Raw genomic sequence first — 20,764 nt, forward strand, 5'->3', positions numbered from 1 at the left:
CACATGGATGTAAGAAATAGAACCAGCTTTTTCCTGGTGTAGGAGGGAATGAAAAGAAGAGATGGTGCTAGAATGGAAAGAGACATTTTGTGTGTGTGTTTTTCATTGTACATTTTGTGCATGTGTTTTTAACAAAGTGCAAATAGCGCTTTTAAAAATAAGATATGTCATGGCTAGTATGGCTCAGTTGGTTGGGCATCTCCCCATGCACCAAAAGGTCTTGGTTCAATTCCCAGTCAGGGCACATGCCCAGGGTTACTGACTGGATCCCAGGTAGGGGGCATGGAAAAGTCAGTTTATCACTGTCTTGCTATCACATCAATGTTTCTCTCTCTCCCTCTCCCTGCTTCTTTCTCTAAAAATCAATAAAAATATTTTAAAAAGTAAAAATAATATAGAGTGATTATATTTTTATTGATTTCAGAGAGAGGAAGGGAGTACATCAATGATTAGAGAGAATCATTGATAGGATGCCTCCTGCACGCCCCCTCCTGGCTATTGAGCCTGCAACCAGGGCTTGGCTCCTGACCTGGAATTGACCCTTGCCCTCCTGGTTCATAGATTGATGCTCAATCACTGAGCCATACCAGGCGGGTGAAATATGGGGTTATTAATGCCATTACCACAGGAGAGAGTTTTTGTTTTTAAGTGGCTTAACTTAGTACTTGATTGAATGTTCTCTAATTCTGTGGGTTCACCATGGGAAGTGGGCCTCGCTCAGTGCCATGCTCATCTCCTCATAAGAATGATTTCTACTTGGATTTTTTTTGGACATGATCTCTCTAAGATCAATAAAAGTATATTTTTAAAAAACCCCTTTATCATCCAATGCAGTCAAGTTGGTCCTTAAATGAAATCTGATGAACAAAATAGATCCAGAAACATAGAAGCATAGAACAGACCGTGGAATCTCAGAGGGGATGGTTGGGTGGATGGGAAGAGAGCAACCAAAGAACTTGTATGCATATATGCATAACCCATGGACACAAACAATAAGATGGTGAAGGCCTGAGATGGGGGCAAGGGGGAGGGGAAAGGGGACATATGTAATACTTTCAACAATAAAGACTTAATTAAAAATATGTTTTTATTGCCGAAACCGGTTTGGCTCAGTGGATGGAGCGTCGGCCTGCGGACTGAAGGGTCCCAGGTTCGATTCTGGTCAAGGGCATGTACCTTGGTTGCGGGCACATCCCCAGTGGGGAGTGTGCAGGAGGCAGCTGGTCGATGTTTCTCTCTCATCGATGTTTCTAACTCTCTATCTCTCTCCTTTCCTCTCTGTAAAAACTCAATAAAATATATTAAAAAAATATGTTTTTATTGATTATTTTAGAGAGAGAAGGGAGAGGGAGAGAGAGATAGAAGCATCAATGAGAGAGAAACATCAATCTGCTGCCTCCTGCAAACTCCTACTGGGGAATGAACCCTCAACCCATATTGGGTGACCTCTTGGTGCATGGGACAATACTCAACCAACTGAGCCACACAAGCCAGGGCCCCAACAATAATTTAAAGAAAACATTAGCTCTGCTTATTTTTATGAGAGATGGTTAATGAGGTGACTTCATTTGGAATAGACATTTTTAAAACTGCAATAAAAATTAAAACTTAATTGCAATGGCATTTTCAAATGTATTTCATTGAGATAGTAATTGGATTTAGGGAAGGGGAAAAGCAACATGTATACATTACTTATTTAATAATCAAATACCTGTCAAATGCAGAATGAAATACATTCTCATGTACTGATAGAGTGTCATTTGGTTCAAATATTTTGGAAAGAAATTTGGAAAAAGTAATTCTGCTCTTCGTTCTGATAATTTCTATTTTAGAAATTTATCCTATCAGGAAACAATCCTAAATAAAGAAATAAGTTTAATAGCCCTAGCCGGTTTGGCTCATTGGTGGAGTGAGGCTCGTGGACTGAAGGGTCCAAGACTCAATTCTGGTCAAGGTTATGTACCTCAGATGCAGGCTACAACCTGGACCTGGTCAGGGCTCATGCGGGAGGCAACCAGTCGAACCAGTTGATGTGTCTCTCTCACATTGATGTTTTTATGTGTCTTTCCCCATCCCTTCCACTCTCTAAAAAGCCATGAAAAAATATCTTAGGGTAAGGACTAACAAAAAATAGAAATAAGGTTAAATTATTTGTTGTTTACAACTATCAAAAAACCAAAATGCTGATAAAGATGTAAAGAAAAAAACTGATAAAAATTTTTAGATTTAAGATTAAAGTCACATGATTACAAATGAAATAAACCATATAAAAAAGGTAAGTGGGCATAAATGTAAAATTAAAATATTGAGGCCTCACACTCAGTTTTGTTTTTATTTGCAGATGCTGTAGTTTCTGTGTCATATGTGACTGGAGTGGTGGGTCAGTCTGTCACGCTACCCTGTATCTTTTCAACAGCTCATGAAATCTCACCCATGTGCTGGGGTCGAAGGGCATGTCCTTCATTCAGTTGCTCAAATGAACTCATAATGACCGATGGCTACCATGTCACCTTTGAGAAGGACAAACGTTATAGGATGAATGGAATCATTTCCAGAGGGGATTTGTCTCTAACCATACAGAATGCAGCCCTGTCTGACACTGGCACTTATTGTTGCCGTATTGAGTTCAAAGGGTGGTTTAATGGTTATAAAAAGAATATATTTTTGGAGATAAAGCCAGGTGAGTTTGTCTTCCTGTGATCACTTCATGTGCATGAACTGAGATGTTTACTGTTTGGTAGTGATATTCTCTTCCTTTAAGAAAGAAAGAGGAGGTTCCTCAATCCTGTTTTTTAATAACTTTGGGGAAATAGAATTACTTACTTGTGTAGAATGAAGTGTTAAATAACCTAGAGCCAGGAGTGTAGACTAGAGGGCCTTCCCAGTCTGCAGACTATCTCTTACAGCAGTGCTTCAAAAATGCTGGTTAGTTCATGAAGAGGCCTTCATGGCTCCATAGGGAGATGAGGTGAATATTTTTCTCAAACTGAAATTATTCAATGTAAACAACTGTACCTTTTCTCTGAGATGATGTCCCCGAACATTTATAAAATGACCTTTCTTAACATTTCAAACCTAAAATGGAGATTTTCAAATGTATAGACAATATTGTATAAGAGATTGTCAAGTAGATACATTACCAGCTCAATCTTGTTGCATATGCATTGTGTAAGCATATATAGTCCCACCTCCACACTCTGCCTTACCTTGGATTTCATGAAGCATAATTCACATTATATTGTGATATTGCTTGTTTAAAAATTAAAATGACATTATTCTATATAATAAAAGCCTAATATGGTAAGTGTCCGGCCATCCCTTCAACCAATCAAAGCACAATATGCTAATGATATGCTAAGGCTGCTCAACTGCTCGCTATAATGTGCACTGACCACCAGGGGGCAGACACTCTGAATGGTAGGTTAGCTTGCTGCTGAGGTCCAGCCGATTGGGACTGAGCGAGACAGGTTGGACACGCCCTGGAGCCTTCCCAAGGTCCCTCCCTGGCCCCAATTGTGCACCGGTGGGGTCCCTCAGCCTGGCCTGCACCCTCTTGCAATCCGGGCTGAGGGACCCCCTCTCCACGAGTGCATGAATTTCATGCACTGGGCTTCTAGTTGTAATATAAAAACTGATGCATCCCAATAACTATTTATTAGTTGCCTTTAAGATTTTCATGAAATATAAAAATCTGGCAAATTCACATTTCTTCTCTCTTGAGATGGTCATTATAATGGCCCAGGTTTCTGAGTTCTTCCTTAATCTCCTTCCAGTAAAGTCTTATATTGACAGTAGAATACAATATTTGTGACCTTAATAAGCTGAGTGTCTTTATCATTTTTATTAAATTAAGAAAATTTTATTTGCATCATCTCAAATTTTGGACTAGGTTATTTCCTTTAAAAAGACAAGTGAGAGCCCTAGCTGGTTTGACTCAGTGGATAGAGCATCTGCATGTGGACTGAAGGGTCCTGGGTTTGATTCTGGTCAAAGGCACATGCTCGGGTTGCAGGATTGATCCCTAGGAGGAGGCATGCAGGAGGCAGCCAATCAATGATTCTCTCTCATCATTGATATTTCTATCTCTCTCTCCCTCCCACTTCTTTTCTGAAATCAATTTAAAAAAATATACAAATGATTGTTAAAAAGGCAAGTAAGATAAGGTCAGTTCAGATGGAAAAAACAGCTGACTCTGTGGAAACTATATCTGGGAAGCAATTCAGAGAAGCCAAAGAAGCTGATGAGACAGAGCTGTATAGACAGATGTGGGAGGCAGCACATGGAGAAGAGATTATGATTATGAAATTTTGGGAGTTGTGAAATTATTTTGATCCATCTGAATTTTTTAAAATATATTTTATTGATTTTTTACAGAGAGGAAGGGAGAGGGATAGAGAGCTAGAAACATCGATGAGAGAGAAACATCGATCAGCTGCCTCCTGCACACCCTCGACTGGGGATGTGCCTGCAACGAAGGTATATGCACTTGACTGGCATTGAACCTGGGACCTTTCAGTCTGCAGGCCAACGCTCTATCCACTGAGCTAAACCGGTCAGGGCAATCCGTCTGAATTTTTAAATGTGACATGGAATGGAATAAGTAGGAAACTTTACAGTCCTCCCATTCCTTTGATAGATATTTGAGCCTCCAATAACCAAGTCTATGCTTAAGTTTTCTTTCATTTTTCACAGGCTCAGCTTACTCCTCACCTTTCTGTTAGAGCTTTCCTCACCTGCATCTACCCTTATATCTTCCTACCTTCTTCCTGGGGAAGATATTTTCTACTGATGAGGACAAGTTTATTACTAGATCTGTCTTGGTTTCCTCTTCTTTATTGTTCATTGTGCTCCTTTGATCAGATTTTTTTGCATGCTTGCTTTTTTCTCTATATTAGGTATTAGGTTTTTAAATGAAGGGAAAGGATTAGACTGAATACTTCTTAAAAGCCTCTGACTATGGCTTTGATCACGGTCAGCCAACATTATAGCCTAGGGCCATATCACATACAAAACAGGCCCAGCATTTTTTTTTTTTAATAGATAAGCTTTATTGGAACAGCTATACTCACTCCTTGTACTAGCTGGACTGTGGTGCTTTCACGCTGACAGAGTTGAGCTGCTGACAATGAGGCCATAGGAAAGCCTAACACATTTACTGTCTGGCCCTTTACAGGAAGTTTGCTGACCTCTGCTTAAGACTAATGCCTTGCACGTAATAGATATAAAAAATTTTTGAAAAAGAGTTTAGTCTGTTCAAGGCACAGATGGGCTTAATTCCAAATGAAACTGATTCTTTAAAAGGAAGAGCATTCAAATCAATTGTCTGCTCTGTAAGGGTTTCTTTTATTGTTAGTAGAGTTGAGTTTGAAGGAAGCTATATATATAAAGGTACCTGTTAAGCAAAATGTACACATTTTTTAAATCAGGCCTTCATTGATCTGCATTTTTGCCAGGCACTGGGTTTGAGCTTAATTCTAGTGTCAGCACTCTCTGGGTAGCTCGGAGACCTTCCGTAAGTGGTTTGGAATCCAACACCCTATCTGACCCAGGAAAGAGACAAAGATACTACCTGTGGTCTAGTCTACCTTCCAGCCAATATATAAGTGTCTGTGTGATCTTATCTATGCTAGTGGGTGTGAGTTAGTCCTCATTTAGGGTGCAGGTCTCTTCGGAGAGTATCCTCAAGACTGAAATGAATGCTATGTATTGATTAATATATTTTTAACTTTCTGGGCCTAGAAACTACTTTTTAATTTAGTCATTCACCACTGAGAGGACAAAGACAGGTCCAGGCTCTAGATATTTTCCCTGCCTCCCCAATATTTACAAAGATCATAAATCTGATTTGCGTGGTTGGTCTTCTCAGAGTGCTTCAGTGTTAATCCTGGGTATCCTTTATCCCCTCTGAACCTCCTAGTATATATTCTTGCAATACAGCTATCTCTGTTTTCGTTGGCTGTTCTTCAAACACTCCCCTGTAAGGATCTCATTGACCAAGGACAGGATGTCATAGTTCAGGGCAAATCAGTGCCCAGCTTCGCTTCAGGATAGCTTCTCATTGGCTATGTTGATGTACAGGTCCAGCACAAAGCTCTTGTTCCCTGCTCTTGATTAATCCTTGATTTCATGTTGATTTCTAGCTCCACCTAAGGTCACCAGTGTTCCAACACCATCTAAGGTCTTCACCTCTGCTCCTACAACTCCAACACCAATGCTGAACCATAAGACAGGTAAAATGATATGTTTCTGAGGATTTAAGCCTTCTAGTGAGTGGATAAAGGCCACCAGAGTATGTGTTAAGGCAGAGTTACCATCTCTGCTAAAGGTTTTTCCCTGGGTTCCATAGGGCCTCGTGTGATCTGTGAAACCTTGTCCTACATTACATGCATCTAATAGGTATCTTCAGAGTGAAGAGACTAATTAAAAAAAAAAAGAAAGATTCTCAAAGGGTTTCATCATTAGCCAAAAAACCAAGACCTATGATATTGGACAACGAATGATGTGGATTTGGTCTAGTTGGCACTGGTTTATGAGTAAAATCTATGTAATTCTAGAGAAGAAGGGAAATCTGAGTGGAATTCCTTTAGTCCTCTCTGAAGTTGGACCCTTCATACAAGGATAACATGCCCACCACTAGTTTTACCTGTAATATTTTACTGAAAGAACAATTTCTAATCACTGTACCATCAGGTAGGTTTATGGCTGCTTTCACAATGACAGAGTTGAACAACAGCCACTCAGACTACAGCCGCCAAACCCTAACACTTTCAACTGGGTACTTACTAAAGATTTGCTGACCTGTGCTTTAGACTAATGCCTTGCATGTAATAGACACTAAAAAAATATTTGTTGATTTATGTTTTTTGCACAGCATAGCAAAAATTGGCTTGATTCCAAATTCAACTGTATCTCTCCAAAGAAGAGCTTTTAAACCATTGGCCTCCTGTGCAAAGGTTCTCTTTTTTTCTAGTTATTCAAATTGAGATTCAAGGAAGATTCTTGCGGAATACAAAGGTGCCTGATGGGAGAAACTAAGATGGCGGCATAGATAAACACTGGGAAATTGCTGCTTCCCACAACAATCGATAAATGCATCAAAAACACAAGGTGGACATCATCCAGAACTACAGGAGGGCTGGCTGAGTGTAAATTCTACAACTAGAAGGAAAGAAAAGCACACTGCGAGCGGGAGGAGCTGCGGAGGTGGAGTGCAGAGGTACGGGGGCTCGCGCATGGAAGGGTCTGGCACCTGAGGACGCGGCTGCCTTTTTGAATCCGGAGGGAGACACAAGCTCCCGACGGCTCTGAAATCCGGTTCCGGGAAGTCTCTGGGGACCCAGGACTCATACGGGGAGATACTGGACTGTCTGGTAGCGGGCGAGCTTGAGAGCGGCTTTCCCTCAGAGGTGCTTGCAGCCATTGCCGGGACACTGGGACTTGCGACTCCTTAGGGCAGGGCTGAGGCTCCGCCATAGCTGCTTTCTCCGCCCTTTGATTTCTTGAGACCCTGCCCCGCCCAGGCTGCAGCAGAGGCTTTTGCATATGAATGCCCCGGCCATTTGCAACCTGTAATTACCTAGCTGAAGCCGGGCCAGATAGACCCAGAGCTTCCAAGAGAAGGCCCAAGGCCCCACAGCGGCTTGCATTCCTACACAGCTGAGCATCATCAGGGCACTTCCAAACTCCAAAAAAAAGGAAGGGGAATCTGCAGTTCTCTTCGTAGTTCCTGCTGTGTAACCTCAGGCAGAGGCTAAATTAGCACCTCCTTAGATCCAAGAGCCACTGTACCCAGTGGTCAGAGGGGAACCATCCAGATCACAACTCCTCAGATCCATAAGGGACACACTCAGGGTGCAGTCTCAGTGAGCACCAAAACCCCACTGAAGCAAGTCTTGCCCCAGAAGAGTGTCTCCAGCACAGAAGTTCTCCCACTGCAGACACAGCTGATTCTCGCTGCCAATTGCCCTGGAGGTCAATTCCTCCCAGTGATCCTACAACAACCAAGGCATAGCTACAACAAGACTGTGCACAAAGCCCACGAGGGGGTGCACCAAGAGTGTCCACCTCAGGTAACTGGGGAGGCTGACTCACTGGGCCCTACAGGACACCTAGCACACAAAGCCACTCTATCAACACAGGGAAGCAGCCAAAATGCGGAGACAAAGAAACAGGTCACAAATGGCAGAAATGGAGGAAAGCAAACGACTGGATATAGAGTTCAAGGCCACGTTTATAAGGTTTTTCAAGAATTTTATGGAAACTGCTGATAAATTTAATGAGTCCCTCAATAAGTATAGTGAGACCATGGAGGACATGAAAAAGGACCAACTAGAAATTAAGCATACACTGACTGAAATAAAGAATAATCTACGGAGATCCAACAGCAGACAAGAGGATCCCAAAAATCAAGTCAAAGATTTGAAATACAAAGAAACAAAAAATACCCAACTGAAAAAGAAAAAAGAAAAGAGATTCCAAAAATATGAAGATAGTGTAAGGAGCCTCTGGGACAACTTCAAGCGTACCAACATCAGAATTATAGGGGGTACCAGAAGAAGAGAGAGGGCAAGATATTGAAAACCTATTTGAAGAAATAATGACAGAAAACTTCCCCCACCTGGTGAAAGAAATAGACTTCCAAGTCCAGGAAGCGCAGAGAACCCCAAACAAAAGGAATCCAAAGAGGACCACACCAAGACACATCATAATTAAAATGCCAAGAGCAAAAGACAAAGAGAGAATCTTAAAAGCAGCAAGAGAAAGACAGTCAGTTACCTACTAGGGAGTACCCATACGACTGTCAGCTGATTTCTCAACAGAAACCATGCAGGCCAGAAGGGAGTGGCAAGAAATATTCAAAGTGATGAATAGCATGAACCTGCAACCAAGATTACTTTATCCAGCAAAGCTATCATTCAGAATAGAAGGTCAGAGAAAGAGCTTCACGGATAAGAAAAAGCTAAAGGAGTTCATCACCACCAAACCACCATTATATGAAATGCTGAAAGGTATTCTTTAAGAAGAGGAAGAAGAAAAAGGAACTCTTACCATTTGCCACAGCATGGATGAAACTGGAGAGCAGATAAATACCACATGATCTCACTCATTTGTGGAATATAATGAACAACATAAACTGATGAACAAGGACTGATCCAGAGACGGAGAGGCATTGATTGGACTGTCGGGCTTTGGAGGGAGGGTAGGGGAGGGTGGGGGTAAGGGGGAAAGATCAACCAAAGGACTTACATGCAGGCATATAGGCCTAACCAATGGACATGGACAACGGGGGGGGGGGGGGGTGAGGGCATGAGCGGGGGTGGGGTAGAGGGTAACGTGGGGACAAGGACACATATGTAATATCTTAATCAATAAAAATATATTTAAAAAAAAAAAGGTGCCTGATGAGGAAAAAGTACACATTGTAGATCAGGCAGTCATTGATGGCCTTTTGTGCCAGGCACTGTGTTTGTGCTTAATTCCACTGCCATCTCTCTCTCTGGGTATCTCTGAGACCTTCTGTAACTGCTTTGAAATCCTAAATCTGCTCTGTCATGGAAAGAGCCCAAGTTATTACCTTTTTCATCTCTTAGTTGGGAAGGAATCATTGGTGGTCTAATTCACCTTTCAACCAAGTGTATAATGTATAAATGGTCTGTGTGATCTAGCATATACTTGTGGTGTGAGTTAATTTAGGTGCAGGACTCCTGGGAGGGTATTCATGACTGACTGAAATGAATGAAATTTATTGGGTAAACATTCTGGGCCTGGAACTACTGTTTAAATCTTAGTCATGCACCACAGAGAGGACAAAGTCAGGTCCTGGCCCTGGACACTTTCCCCTCCTCACTAATGTGTAGAAGGATATGTAAATCTGATACGCATGGCTAGAGTCTTCAAAGTGCTTCCGTGCATAATCCGAGCAACCTTTTTCACATCTGAAGCTCCTGGAATCTATACTTTCAATGCAGCTGTTTCTTTTTTGAAGGCTGGTCCTCAATCCCAGCCCGGTCAGATTCTAGTAGACTAAGGACAAGGACTCTGAGCTCAGGGGAGAGTAGTGCCCAGTTCTGCAGGGGACAGTCTCTCATTGGATGTTTGTGTGTGTAGGCGCAGCACAAAGCTCTCATTCTCTGCTGCTTGATTAATCCTTGCTTTCATGTTGATTTCTAGCTCCACCTAAAATCACCATGGACCCAGCATCACCTATGGTCTCCATGTCTACTCCTACAAAGCCAGCAGGAGGGCAGCAGAAATTCAAGACAAGTAAACTAATGTGTTTTCTAGCCCTAGGCCCTCCAATGAGAGGATGTAGACAGCTGAGAGCATGTGCTAAGGCAGAGTTACGATTCTAGGGTATGAATTCTTTATTGGTTTCTAAACATGGACTTCACAGTATCTTTGAATCTCTGTTCCGTGTGTGTGTGTGTGTGTGTGTGTGTGTGTGTGTGTGTGTTACCTATAAGTACTTTTATTTTTTTTTATTTATTTTTATTTATTTATTTTTTAATTAAATCTTTATTGTTCAGATTATTACATTTGTTCCTCTTTTTCCCCCCATAACTCCCCTCCTCCCAGTTCCCGCCCCACCCTCCGCCCTCACTCCCCACCCACTGTCCTCATCCATAGGTGCACGATTTTTGTCCAGTCTCTTCCCGCATCTCCCACACCCCTTTCCCCCCCCAAGAATAGTCAGTCCATTCCCTTTCTATGTCCCTGAATCTATTATAATCAACAGTTCATTCTGTTCATCAGATTATTTATTCACTTGATTCTTAGATTCACTTGTTGATAGATGCATATTTGTTGTTCATAATTTGTATCTTTACCTTTTTCTTCCTCTTCCTCTTCTTAAAGGATACCTTTCAGCATTTCATATAATCCTGGTTTGGTGGTGATGAACTTTTTTAGCTTTTCCTTATCTGTGAAGCTCTTTATCTGACCTTCAATTCTGAATGATAGCTTTGCTGGATAAAGTAATCTTGGTTGTAGGTTCTTGGTATTCATCACTTTGAATATTTCTTGCCACTCCCTTCTGGCCTGCATGGTTTCTGTTGAGAAATCAGCTGACAGTCGTATGGGTATTCCCTTGTAGGTAACTGAGTTTCTTTCTCTTGCTGTTTTTAAGATTCTCTCTTTATCTTTTGCTCTTGGCATTTTAATTATGATGTGTCTTGGTGTGGTCCTCTTTGGATTCCTTTTGTTTGGGGTTCTCCGCGCTTCTTGGACCTGTAAGTCCATTTCTTTCACCAGGTGGGGGAAGTTTTCTGTCATTATTTCTTCAAATAGGTTTTCAATATCTTGGTCTCTCTCATCTTCTGGCACCCCTATAATTCTGATGTTGGTACGCTTGAAGCTGTCCCAGAGGCTCCTTACACTATCTTCGTATTTTCGGATTCTTTTTTCATTTTGCTTTTCCGGTTGGGTGTTTTTTGCTTCCTCGCATTTCAAATCATTGACTTGATTCTTGCGCTCCTCTGGTCTGCTGTCGGGAGTCTGTATAATATTCGTTATTTCAGTCCGTGTATGCTTAATTTCTGGTTGTTTCCCCAATATAACATCGAGGGTCTCATTAGTTTTCTTGTAGATCTCATTAAGTTTATCGGCGGCTTCTAAACAGTTCTTGAGAGACCTTAAAAGTGTGGTTCTGAACTCTATATCTTCCATTGACAATTTTGTCCTGTTTCTTTGTCTCCGCATTTTGTTATGCTTCCTTGGTGCACCCCCTAGTGGTCTTTGTGCACAGTCTTATAGTTAAACCTTGATTGTTGTAGCTAATACCAGGGAGGGTTTGACCTCCAGGCCAAGTGGCTATGTGAATCAGCTGTGTCTGCAGTGAGAGAACTTCTGTCCTCTAGGGAGGTGCTAATCTAGCCTTTGCCTGAGGCTATCTTACAAATGCCTGTGTGCAGGGCTTGGGCGGGGCGGGTCGCACAGGATCAACAGGGTGGGCCGGAGAGAGCACTTATGGCGGCTCTCAGTCCTGTCCCCAGGGGCTCTGCCTCTCTGAGTCCCAGCACCCACTGCAAAGCTCGGAGAGAAAGCTGCACTCGCTCTGACCGAAGCCAGACAGTCCCACTTCTCCCGTTTGAGTCTGGGTCCCTAAAGACTCCCCCGTATCTGGAGCTCAGAGTCTGCGACTCCCTCCCGATTGAAAACGCCAACCGCGCCCTCCGCCGCCAGCCCGCTCCGCGCACTCCACACCTCAGAATTTGACTTCAGCACTGCGCCTCCTCTGAGTGTCCGTATGCGTTTCTCTTTCCTCCTAGTTGTAGGACGTCCACTCAGCCAGCGTTCCTGTGGTTCTGGGTGATGTCCGTTCAGTTTTCACTTATAAGTACTTTTAGAGTGAAGGAATCTTTTTTTTTTTTTTAACAAATGAGATTCTCAAAGGGGTTTTTTATTATCCCCAAATCTCAGACATCTTGGACATCTAATGCAGATGGTGAGGATTTGGCTTAGTGGAGCACAGGTTTATGAGGAAAGTCTAGGTTATGCCAGGAAGTGGGGTTAGGCTAATGAGAGTCGGTCTTCATGTTCTAGACATTTTCTCCACCTCACACATGTTTTTGAAGATACATACATCTGATATGCATGGTCTTCAGAGTGCTTCAATGTAAATTACAGGTTTCCTTTTCACCTGTGAAACCCCTGGGAAATACACTTTCTCATACAGGTGATTTCTTTTTTCCAGTGTGACTTCAAGCCCTCCCCTGTCAGAGTCTATTTGAGCAAGGACAGAAACTCTGAGCTCGGGAGATTTGTGCCCAGGTCTACAGGGGAACCCAGTGCCTCACTGGCTTTGTTGATGTTCATGCCCAGCACAAAGCCCTTGTTTTTTTCTGCTGGATTTATACTTGCTATCATGTGGATTTCTAGCTGCACCTGAGCTCACCACGGTCCCAAGATCACCTGGGGTCTCCACCTCTGCTATAGCACCAGTTCACCTGCAGAACATCCTGAGAAAGAATATGATATGTTTTTGAGCCCAGAGGCCTTCCAATGAGAGGAGGTAGACCACCCAGGGTATTATTATAAGGTGGAAGTATAATCTCGGATTAATGTTCTTCCCTGGGTTACAAACGTAAGCTTCACAGTAGCTGACAATTCTCATTCCAAATTACATGTTTCGTTTGTAACTGTAAGTATTTTTCAGAGTGAAGAGACCCATAGTTTCTTTAAATCAGATTCTCCAGGGGTTAATTATTAGCCCACAAGTCCCTAGACCATTTCTCTTTGACATCTAATGAGAATGGTGTGAACTTGGCTCAGTGGAGCACAGGTCCACAGGGAGCTTGAAGTGGAGATCCTTTATCCACTGTGAAGTCAGAGCCTCATCTGGAAGGTAAGGCTTCATCAAGATCATCATTTCCTCTGTCTCCTGTGTGACAGGATTCATTCTAAGTTTTTTCCTTTACAAATTTTAATTTACTTAGTATTTTAAATTATAGTTGATATACAATATATTAGTTTTAGGTGTACAACCCAATGATTAGATGTTTATATAAGTAACAAAGTGATCGCCCTGATAAATTGAGATCCATGTGACACCATATATAGTTATTACAATATTACTGACTATATTCCCTGTGCTGTAGTTTACATCCCTGTGACTATTGTTGAAACTATCAATTTGTACTTCGAAATCCCTCAATCTTTTTTACCCATGCCCCTAATACATTTCCCATCTGCTAAGTTCTTTACAAGTAGTATATTACTTGATTCTTATGCCAGCCCTACCCATTATAGGTGTGATTCAATTCTGTTTTATATTTGTGTGAACCTAGGCACAGAGTCTAATTTCATTGTTGAAAGACATATGGGTAGAAAGTGGTTGAGTCAGGATTCAGTCTCCATTAGTTTGAATTTGGGACTGTGGGTATAACTACCGGATGGTGTTTCTACCATGAGGCCTGAAGTTATATTAGGATGAATTTGTCCTGATCTTCACTGAAAAAGCCCTTTATATAATTATCCTGTCTTTTTATGTCACTCAGTGACAGTTTTGCTTCTAGCATTCTTTACTTTAGTATGTAGCATAAAAATTGAAAAAAAAATGCTGTTTATACTGATGACAAAGTAAATATGTGATTTAAGGATTTCAGGAATTTAGAATGTATGGCTTTTTTCAATTCAGGCTACGTGCTTCACACCTCAAGTTTTGGATAGTTAAGTGTTTAATTGTAATACAAATAGAGAATAATTTGACATGAGTCAAGAAATAGCTTGGCCTCCTGTGGACTACTTCAGAATCAAACCTTCTAGTTTTAAGATTAAAAAGAAAACCTTTAGTGAAGATTCTCAAAACCTTCAAAACTTTTTGACTCCTTGAGGTTGTCTGGATTCTGAAATGTCTCAACCTCTTAGCCAGAGAAATCTGATGGAACATTGATTTTTCCTTAACTCCTATTGAGTCTTGTGTATATTTAGCCATAAGGGATCTGAAGCATTTGTGCTATAAGCTGAGTATGGAGGAGAGGGCATTAGGTTAAAACTCAGATTTTAGAGCCTTAAATGTATGTAAGAAAAATGGCTTTCTTCCAGGCTGCTGAACACAGTAGAGAATCTGTTGACTCTCTTCTTTTAAATATATATTTTTATTGATTTCAGAGATGAAGAGAGAGATAGAGATAAATAGATAGATAGGTAGGTAGGTAGGTAAACATCAATGATGAGAGAGAATCATCAATCAGCTGCCTCTTGCAGGCCCCATACTGGAGATCAAGCCCCAACTGGGGTATGGTACCTTGATGGGAATGGAACCATGACCTGCTGGTTCATAGAGCAATACTCAACCACTGAGCATACAGGCTGGGTGTGTTGATTTTCTTAATATTGATTTAGCTTCTATATACTTAGTTTCACATAGTGTGTGTCTGCAAAAGTGTGTGGATTAGTCAACTTGGTTTAGTGAACGTACATAAGTTTTTGACTTCATTTAAAGTAGAAATTCAGAAGAAAAGATCTGTGTGACCTCCTGGGGAATCCTTTCTAATAAAAGGGTAATATGCAAATTAACTGTCACTCTGTCACAAAGTTGGTGGTGCCCATAGCCACAAGATGGTGGTGCCCAGTCCTCTCAGCCCCAGCAGGGAGTCACCCAGTGGAGGGGGGAGGCAAGGAGGCAGCTGCTGAGAGCGGGCAGTGTGAGTGGCCTGGTGGAATGCTTGCTTCCTCGCTGCTGCGACGAGGCAAGCGTTCTGTGCCCGGCCTTGGATGGGCCTCTGGCCAGGCCAGGTCATGGAACACTTGCATAAGAAGAGAAAGAACCAGCGAGCTGAGCAGAGTCGAGTGGCCCCTGACTCCTGGGCAAGGTCAAGTCCGGGCAGCCAGAGGGTGGAGGGGGTGGAGGATAGTGTGATAGGAGGAGCTGGCGGTGGAGGCACAGGGGTGAAAGCCAGCCAAGAAAGAGGAAGGAAGTCCTTTATCAGAGTTCCCGAGAACAGGGAGGGAAGTCGTTTGCATTTGCCAGTCATGGATGGGCCTCTGGCCAGGCCTTGGAGCAGAACGCTTGTGTTGTCCTGGCAACGAGGCAAGCATTCCATTCCCAGCTCCGGATGGGCCTCTGGGCCACAGAGAGCCTCTGAGCAGCAGGCATGGAGCTGCCAGGCCCTGCAAAGAGCTACTGGCACATGGATTTGTGCTCAGGGCTACTAGTATTAATTGATTATTAATTGAATTGAACCTTATGTTTATCCTGATCGTTTCCTAAGGAGTTGGAGTCTAGAGTTGAGCTTCACAGTACAGGAGGGAGGTGAGCACTGGAGCTAATTCAATGCAGAGACATTTACTTTTACAGCCACTTCCTATCTGTCCTCAGTGCCTCCAGCACATGTTCGTTTCCTAAAATATGCATAAAATGGTTGGATGTAAGATTATAGGAGGAGGGGAGCAAAGAAAGATGCCCACAAGAAATCAAACTTGGGGAAGAGGTTAAGGTCAGAAACCTTTTGCACAGACCTAAGTTGGATAGACTGATCATCTGACTTTCTTGTACTGTCCTGTTCTTTGTTCCTAAAGAGAGCCACGTCTCCACATCCTGTTACAGGGTTCAGTATTGGAGTAAAACATAAGAAAGGATGATGTTGCCGAAACCAGTTTGGCTCAGTGGATAGAGCATCGGCCTGCGGAGGTCCCGGGTTCGATTCCGGTCAAGGGCATGTACCTGGGTTGCGAGCACATCCCCAGGAGATGTGCAGGAGGCAGCTGATCGATGTTTTTCTCTCATTGATGTTTCTAACTCTCTATCTCTCTCCCTTCCTCTCTGTAAAAAATCAATAAAATATATTTAAAAGAAATAAAAAACATGTTAAAAAAAAAAAAAAGAAAGAAAGGATGATGTCGAAATGTGAAGATGGTGGTGGGAAAGAGGAATCAGGAAGACTGATGAAAGGCAATAAGGAAAGCCCAGGTCTGCGAATTCTTGCCCAGCCAGCACCACTAATTTGCTCTAAGTTCTGTGGTGCTCTCTGGGGAGGGAATATGAAGATTTTATGAGGAGGCAAGTGATGCATAGCGGTGTGCTTGAGAATTCTTAGTGAAGCTTTTTGGTGAGAAATGGAAGATGAGTCAGGTAACACAGGAAATCAGTCATTCAGAAGGAGTGAGCAGAATGCAACTGCAGAAGGAGCCGGGGTCACGGTCTACCAGGAACCTGGCCGAGGGCTGTGAATCATTACCAAGTTGAGAGATTGGGCAATGCAGTCACCTTGAAGAAACTTCAAGGAGTTAAATATTATGAGGATGTATTCTGTGCTGGTACATATGTGTGTCTCTCTGGAAAGATGTGTGGATGGGTAATCGTGAACTTGAATAATGTCAGAAAATCCAGATTGGGGTTATTGTGAAGATGGGATGACAGATTAGTGTAAATTCCTAGGCCCTGTTTTATGAACACGAAATGTCATTTGTATGGATAAAAGCTTAATCGGGTGTCTTTCATAAGATGCACTTTTGTAGGCATTACGCATTTAGGGACATCTTAAAAGTGTGGAAAGTGTGAAATAATTCTGTCTATAGATGACTATCCAGACCGTTATCTATATCAGATTTATTCCTGATAGTAAAGACCTAGATGGCTGTGCAATGCCTCAATGTTATATTTGAATAAATTTCTAAGAAAGTGTTGAAGGTAGTTCCCAATTTTAGGTTTGCTGCCTATTTTTGTTGGGGCTGGAGATTTTTCTACAAATAGAACAGAGCTCTTGCATCCTTTTTATTTCAGAAACCACTTCATCTTCTCCACTGCAGACAACAGAAACCCAGCCTATCAGATCACAGGAAGCAAGTACGACCACCTCATCATTGAACTCTTCTTGCCCAACAGGTAACTGCATTTTCTTTCCTGAAGACCTAGAGCATTCAAAATTTGAAAGTCATTGACATAGAGTTATGTGTACATATTTTGACACGAGTGCCGACACTGGCCCCTCTAATCTGCTATGTGACTGGAACAAATGTCTTACCCTCTCTGAATCTGATTTCATCATTTCTAAATGGATGGAACATCACTGATCATGCAGAATTCTTGTGAGGATTAAATGAGATGAAGAGCTTGGGACATAGGTATAGGAGGGTAAGTGATAGATGCAATAGTAACTATGACTATTACGTAGATGTCCAGAATACATACCGGTGGCACTTTTAACCTGATTCCATGAATGGCCTCTGTGCTCCTAAAATTATAGGTAAAACTTTTTATGGAATACATATTTTTCTCATAAAGAAGAAAAAAGGGATCCATTTTCACAGGTTCCATGACAAAATTGTTAAGAATCACACCTTACAGGATAGATTAATAAATACTAGTAACTTGGTTTAATTCTTATAATGCCTGTTCCATTTGGCCATATGTATATATTTCTTGGCCATATTTTTTATTCATTGTTTCTTTTATCACCAGAAAGCAATGCAAATATATTTCATGTTTGTATTAAAAATTCAATATTTTTTATAATTCTAACAAATTTTCAATTTCCTATTGAACAGATGGGAATAGCACTGTGACCCAGCCTTCAGATAGCGGTTGGCAATACAATGAAACTGTAAGCAAATTTCTTCGTATTTATTAGCCATATTCTCTGCTATGTTCCCCTGGAAGCAAGTTATATTTAGAGATTACTTCTGTAAGGCTAGCCCAAAGATTAAAGTTCATATGGGTACAGGTAGATCAGCTTGTTACAGATGCCTGATAAGTGATGTTTTACTCATACATACACACAATACTCACACATCACAGACTTTCTCCTGGCCAAAAATTTGAATAAAAATGAATGAACTAATTCAAGGAGAGTGAGTTAACATACCATTCCCAGGAAGACTTCAGTTAACATTAGGGGAATAACATGCTTTGAGTCGCTATGGTGGCATGGAGGCTGTTCTAAACAGTTATATTATGTAAGTGAAAGTGTGCTTGCTTTGAAATATGCCCCCCCAATATCCTTTTCCAACCTGAATGCCTTCCATATAGAAAGTTTGAGGCCAATGCTGAGATTTTCTCTACCTGATGTAGTAAGTTTCCCCATAGGATGACTTATTAAGGTGTTAATGTGTTAAACAACTTTGTGATTGAGTAAGTGACTAGGAAAGAGTCAGGATTCTGACTTCAGATATTAAACTTTGATGCAGCAAGAAGCTTAATCCTTCTCACTGATCTTCCACTTGCTTTCTGTTAAAATATCTACCTTGTGGGATCTTTTCAGTATTAGAACTAAGCTATGGAATGAGGCCTGGCATGATGCCTGGCATGTTTTAAGCTTATTCTAGGAGGGGGATACTTACAAACTGCACCAGGAGATTTAAGCAAAATTTGCATTTCCACCCAATTGCACAATTTAAGTTCATTGTTAATCAGGGTTATGTCTATGAGCAGCCACTTTCAGGCCCATTTCAATAGACATGAATAGAATTTTGAATTATGTTAAAAACATAAACACTGTATCAAAGGCCAAATTCAATAATTCAGCACATTCAGATAGCATCAACAAGTGAACTTATATATGAACAAAAATTGTTTCTTTCTTTTAATATAAGAGGATGAAGCTTATTGAAATTTTAAAGAACAATATGGATAATTTACATATAATAAAGAGCAGCCTTTGAACTACACTTTGAGCTTTGATAAGCCATGCACCCACAAAAATCTAACTCCAAGCATATATAAAATATTTCCACATCTCTAAATACATAATTGAATTTCAAATTGTCTGGGAATTTCACCGTGGTTATGACCTCTGGAGATCATTTGGTTTTGTCCCTCATGATCTAGAACAGTGATGGCGAACCTTTTGAGCTCGGCATGTCAAAATTTTGAAAAACCCTAACTTAACTCTGGTGCTGTGTCACATATGGAAATATTCATATTTTTTTTTGCTATTTGTAACCATAGTAAAAAAAAGATTTATATTTTTGATATTTATTTTATATATTTAAATGCCATTTAACAAAGAAAAATAAACCAAAAAATATGTATAAAATGAATAAAAACAGAAAAACAATGTACATTTAGGAAAAAATAATAATAATAACAATGATAATCAAATGGTACGAAAACTAGAAATTAGTGGCTTTTTTGGTGCTGAAGTTTGTCTGCTAATTCTTCAATTGCAGGTTCATACTTGGTGCACTTCAAGGCCAACCAAGCGCCACTAACTTCATCTGTTAGCCAGTTTCTTTTGTTCGTTTTAATATTATTTAATGCTGAGAACAAAGTCTCACAAAAATATGTTGATGAAAAAATTGTTAGCAAAGCCATCGCTAGATTTTTTTATGTCGCTAAAAGTGTCGGGTACTCTGCTCCAAGCACTCAAAATTTCTTGTTCATAGTTGCACTCTTCTTCATTATTCAAATGTTTTCATTCCAGATTTTCAAGTTTCGACCTTAAGTCGACAAACACATGAGTCCAAATGCTACCTTGAAAATCTGCAAGTTGCATCTCTAAATCGTCAATTTGCATCCATTGGAAATCCTTTAATTCCAAAGTACTATAAACAACTACATCCGGATACTTAATTATTTTAATAGTCTGTTCTAGGCTTCTAAATTGGTCGAATCTTTCGCTGAAGTGTTGAAATAACGAGTTTACTATATTCTGATACATAAGTATGGACTCCATTACACTCGTTGTAGTGACCTTCTCGAAATACTTTTTTACCCGAGGAAAATACTTACAAGTTTTAGTTTCAATATCTCGCTTGAAAATTTTAAGTTTACTTTCAAAAGATTTGATGTATCCAAACATAACGTCAATACTTTTGCCAAAACCTTGTAAGTTTAAGTTCAGTTCATTCATATGAACAGAGAGATCTGTAAAAACATCAAATTGCTGACCCACTTATGATCATTGATCTGAGGAAAGTTTGCCAGATTCTTATTCTCAACATATACCGTAATTTCTTCAAAGCACTCCACAAATCGCTCAAGAACTTTACCTCGACTCAGCCATCTCATATTATTGAACATCAGTAGTCCACTGTAGGTTGAATCAACTTCCTGTAAAAGTGCAAAAAATTCTTGCTTGTGAAGGGGTCGAGAAGCTATAAAATTCACAATTTTTGTTACAACTGACATTCAATTTTTGTTACAATTGAATGTTAAATCATTCAATTCTGAGAATCCCGATTTGCCACACAACACCTCCTGATGGATAATGTAATGAAAAGGTACAAGTGGATGTCTAAAGCTTCCATAAACAATTTCAGGAATCCCACATTTTTCCCCACCATTTTTGGTGCCCTATCTGTTGTGACTGACACAATTTTAGAGATA

At 40.8% G+C, this 20,764-nt stretch overlaps 1 protein-coding gene across 3 annotated transcripts in view; it reads left to right on the forward strand.

Annotated features, from left to right (window-relative positions):
* HAVCR1 (hepatitis A virus cellular receptor 1) overlaps nt 1-20,764 on the forward strand; it is a 76,019-nt gene that overhangs the window by 7,246 nt on the left and 48,009 nt on the right. Inside the window, exons 3-6 of one of the 3 annotated variants that reach the window (XM_036312848.1) lie at nt 2,342-2,680; nt 6,141-6,230; nt 17,222-17,323; nt 17,986-18,041. The exons of 1 other annotated variant lie outside the window; for it this stretch is intronic. In XM_036312848.1, the coding sequence (XP_036168741.1) occupies nt 2,342-2,680; nt 6,141-6,230; nt 17,222-17,323; nt 17,986-18,041 (587 nt within the window). Of the gene's footprint in view, nt 1-2,341; nt 2,681-6,140; nt 6,231-10,228; nt 10,354-17,221; nt 17,324-17,519; nt 17,573-17,985; nt 18,042-20,764 lie in introns of those variants that run through there. One more of the 3 variants, XM_036312846.1, reaches the window with a different exon arrangement.

This window comes from Myotis myotis, unplaced genomic scaffold (assembly GCF_014108235.1).
Source record: "Myotis myotis isolate mMyoMyo1 unplaced genomic scaffold, mMyoMyo1.p scaffold_m19_p_6, whole genome shotgun sequence".
Classification (NCBI taxonomy): Eukaryota; Metazoa; Chordata; class Mammalia; order Chiroptera; family Vespertilionidae; genus Myotis; species Myotis myotis.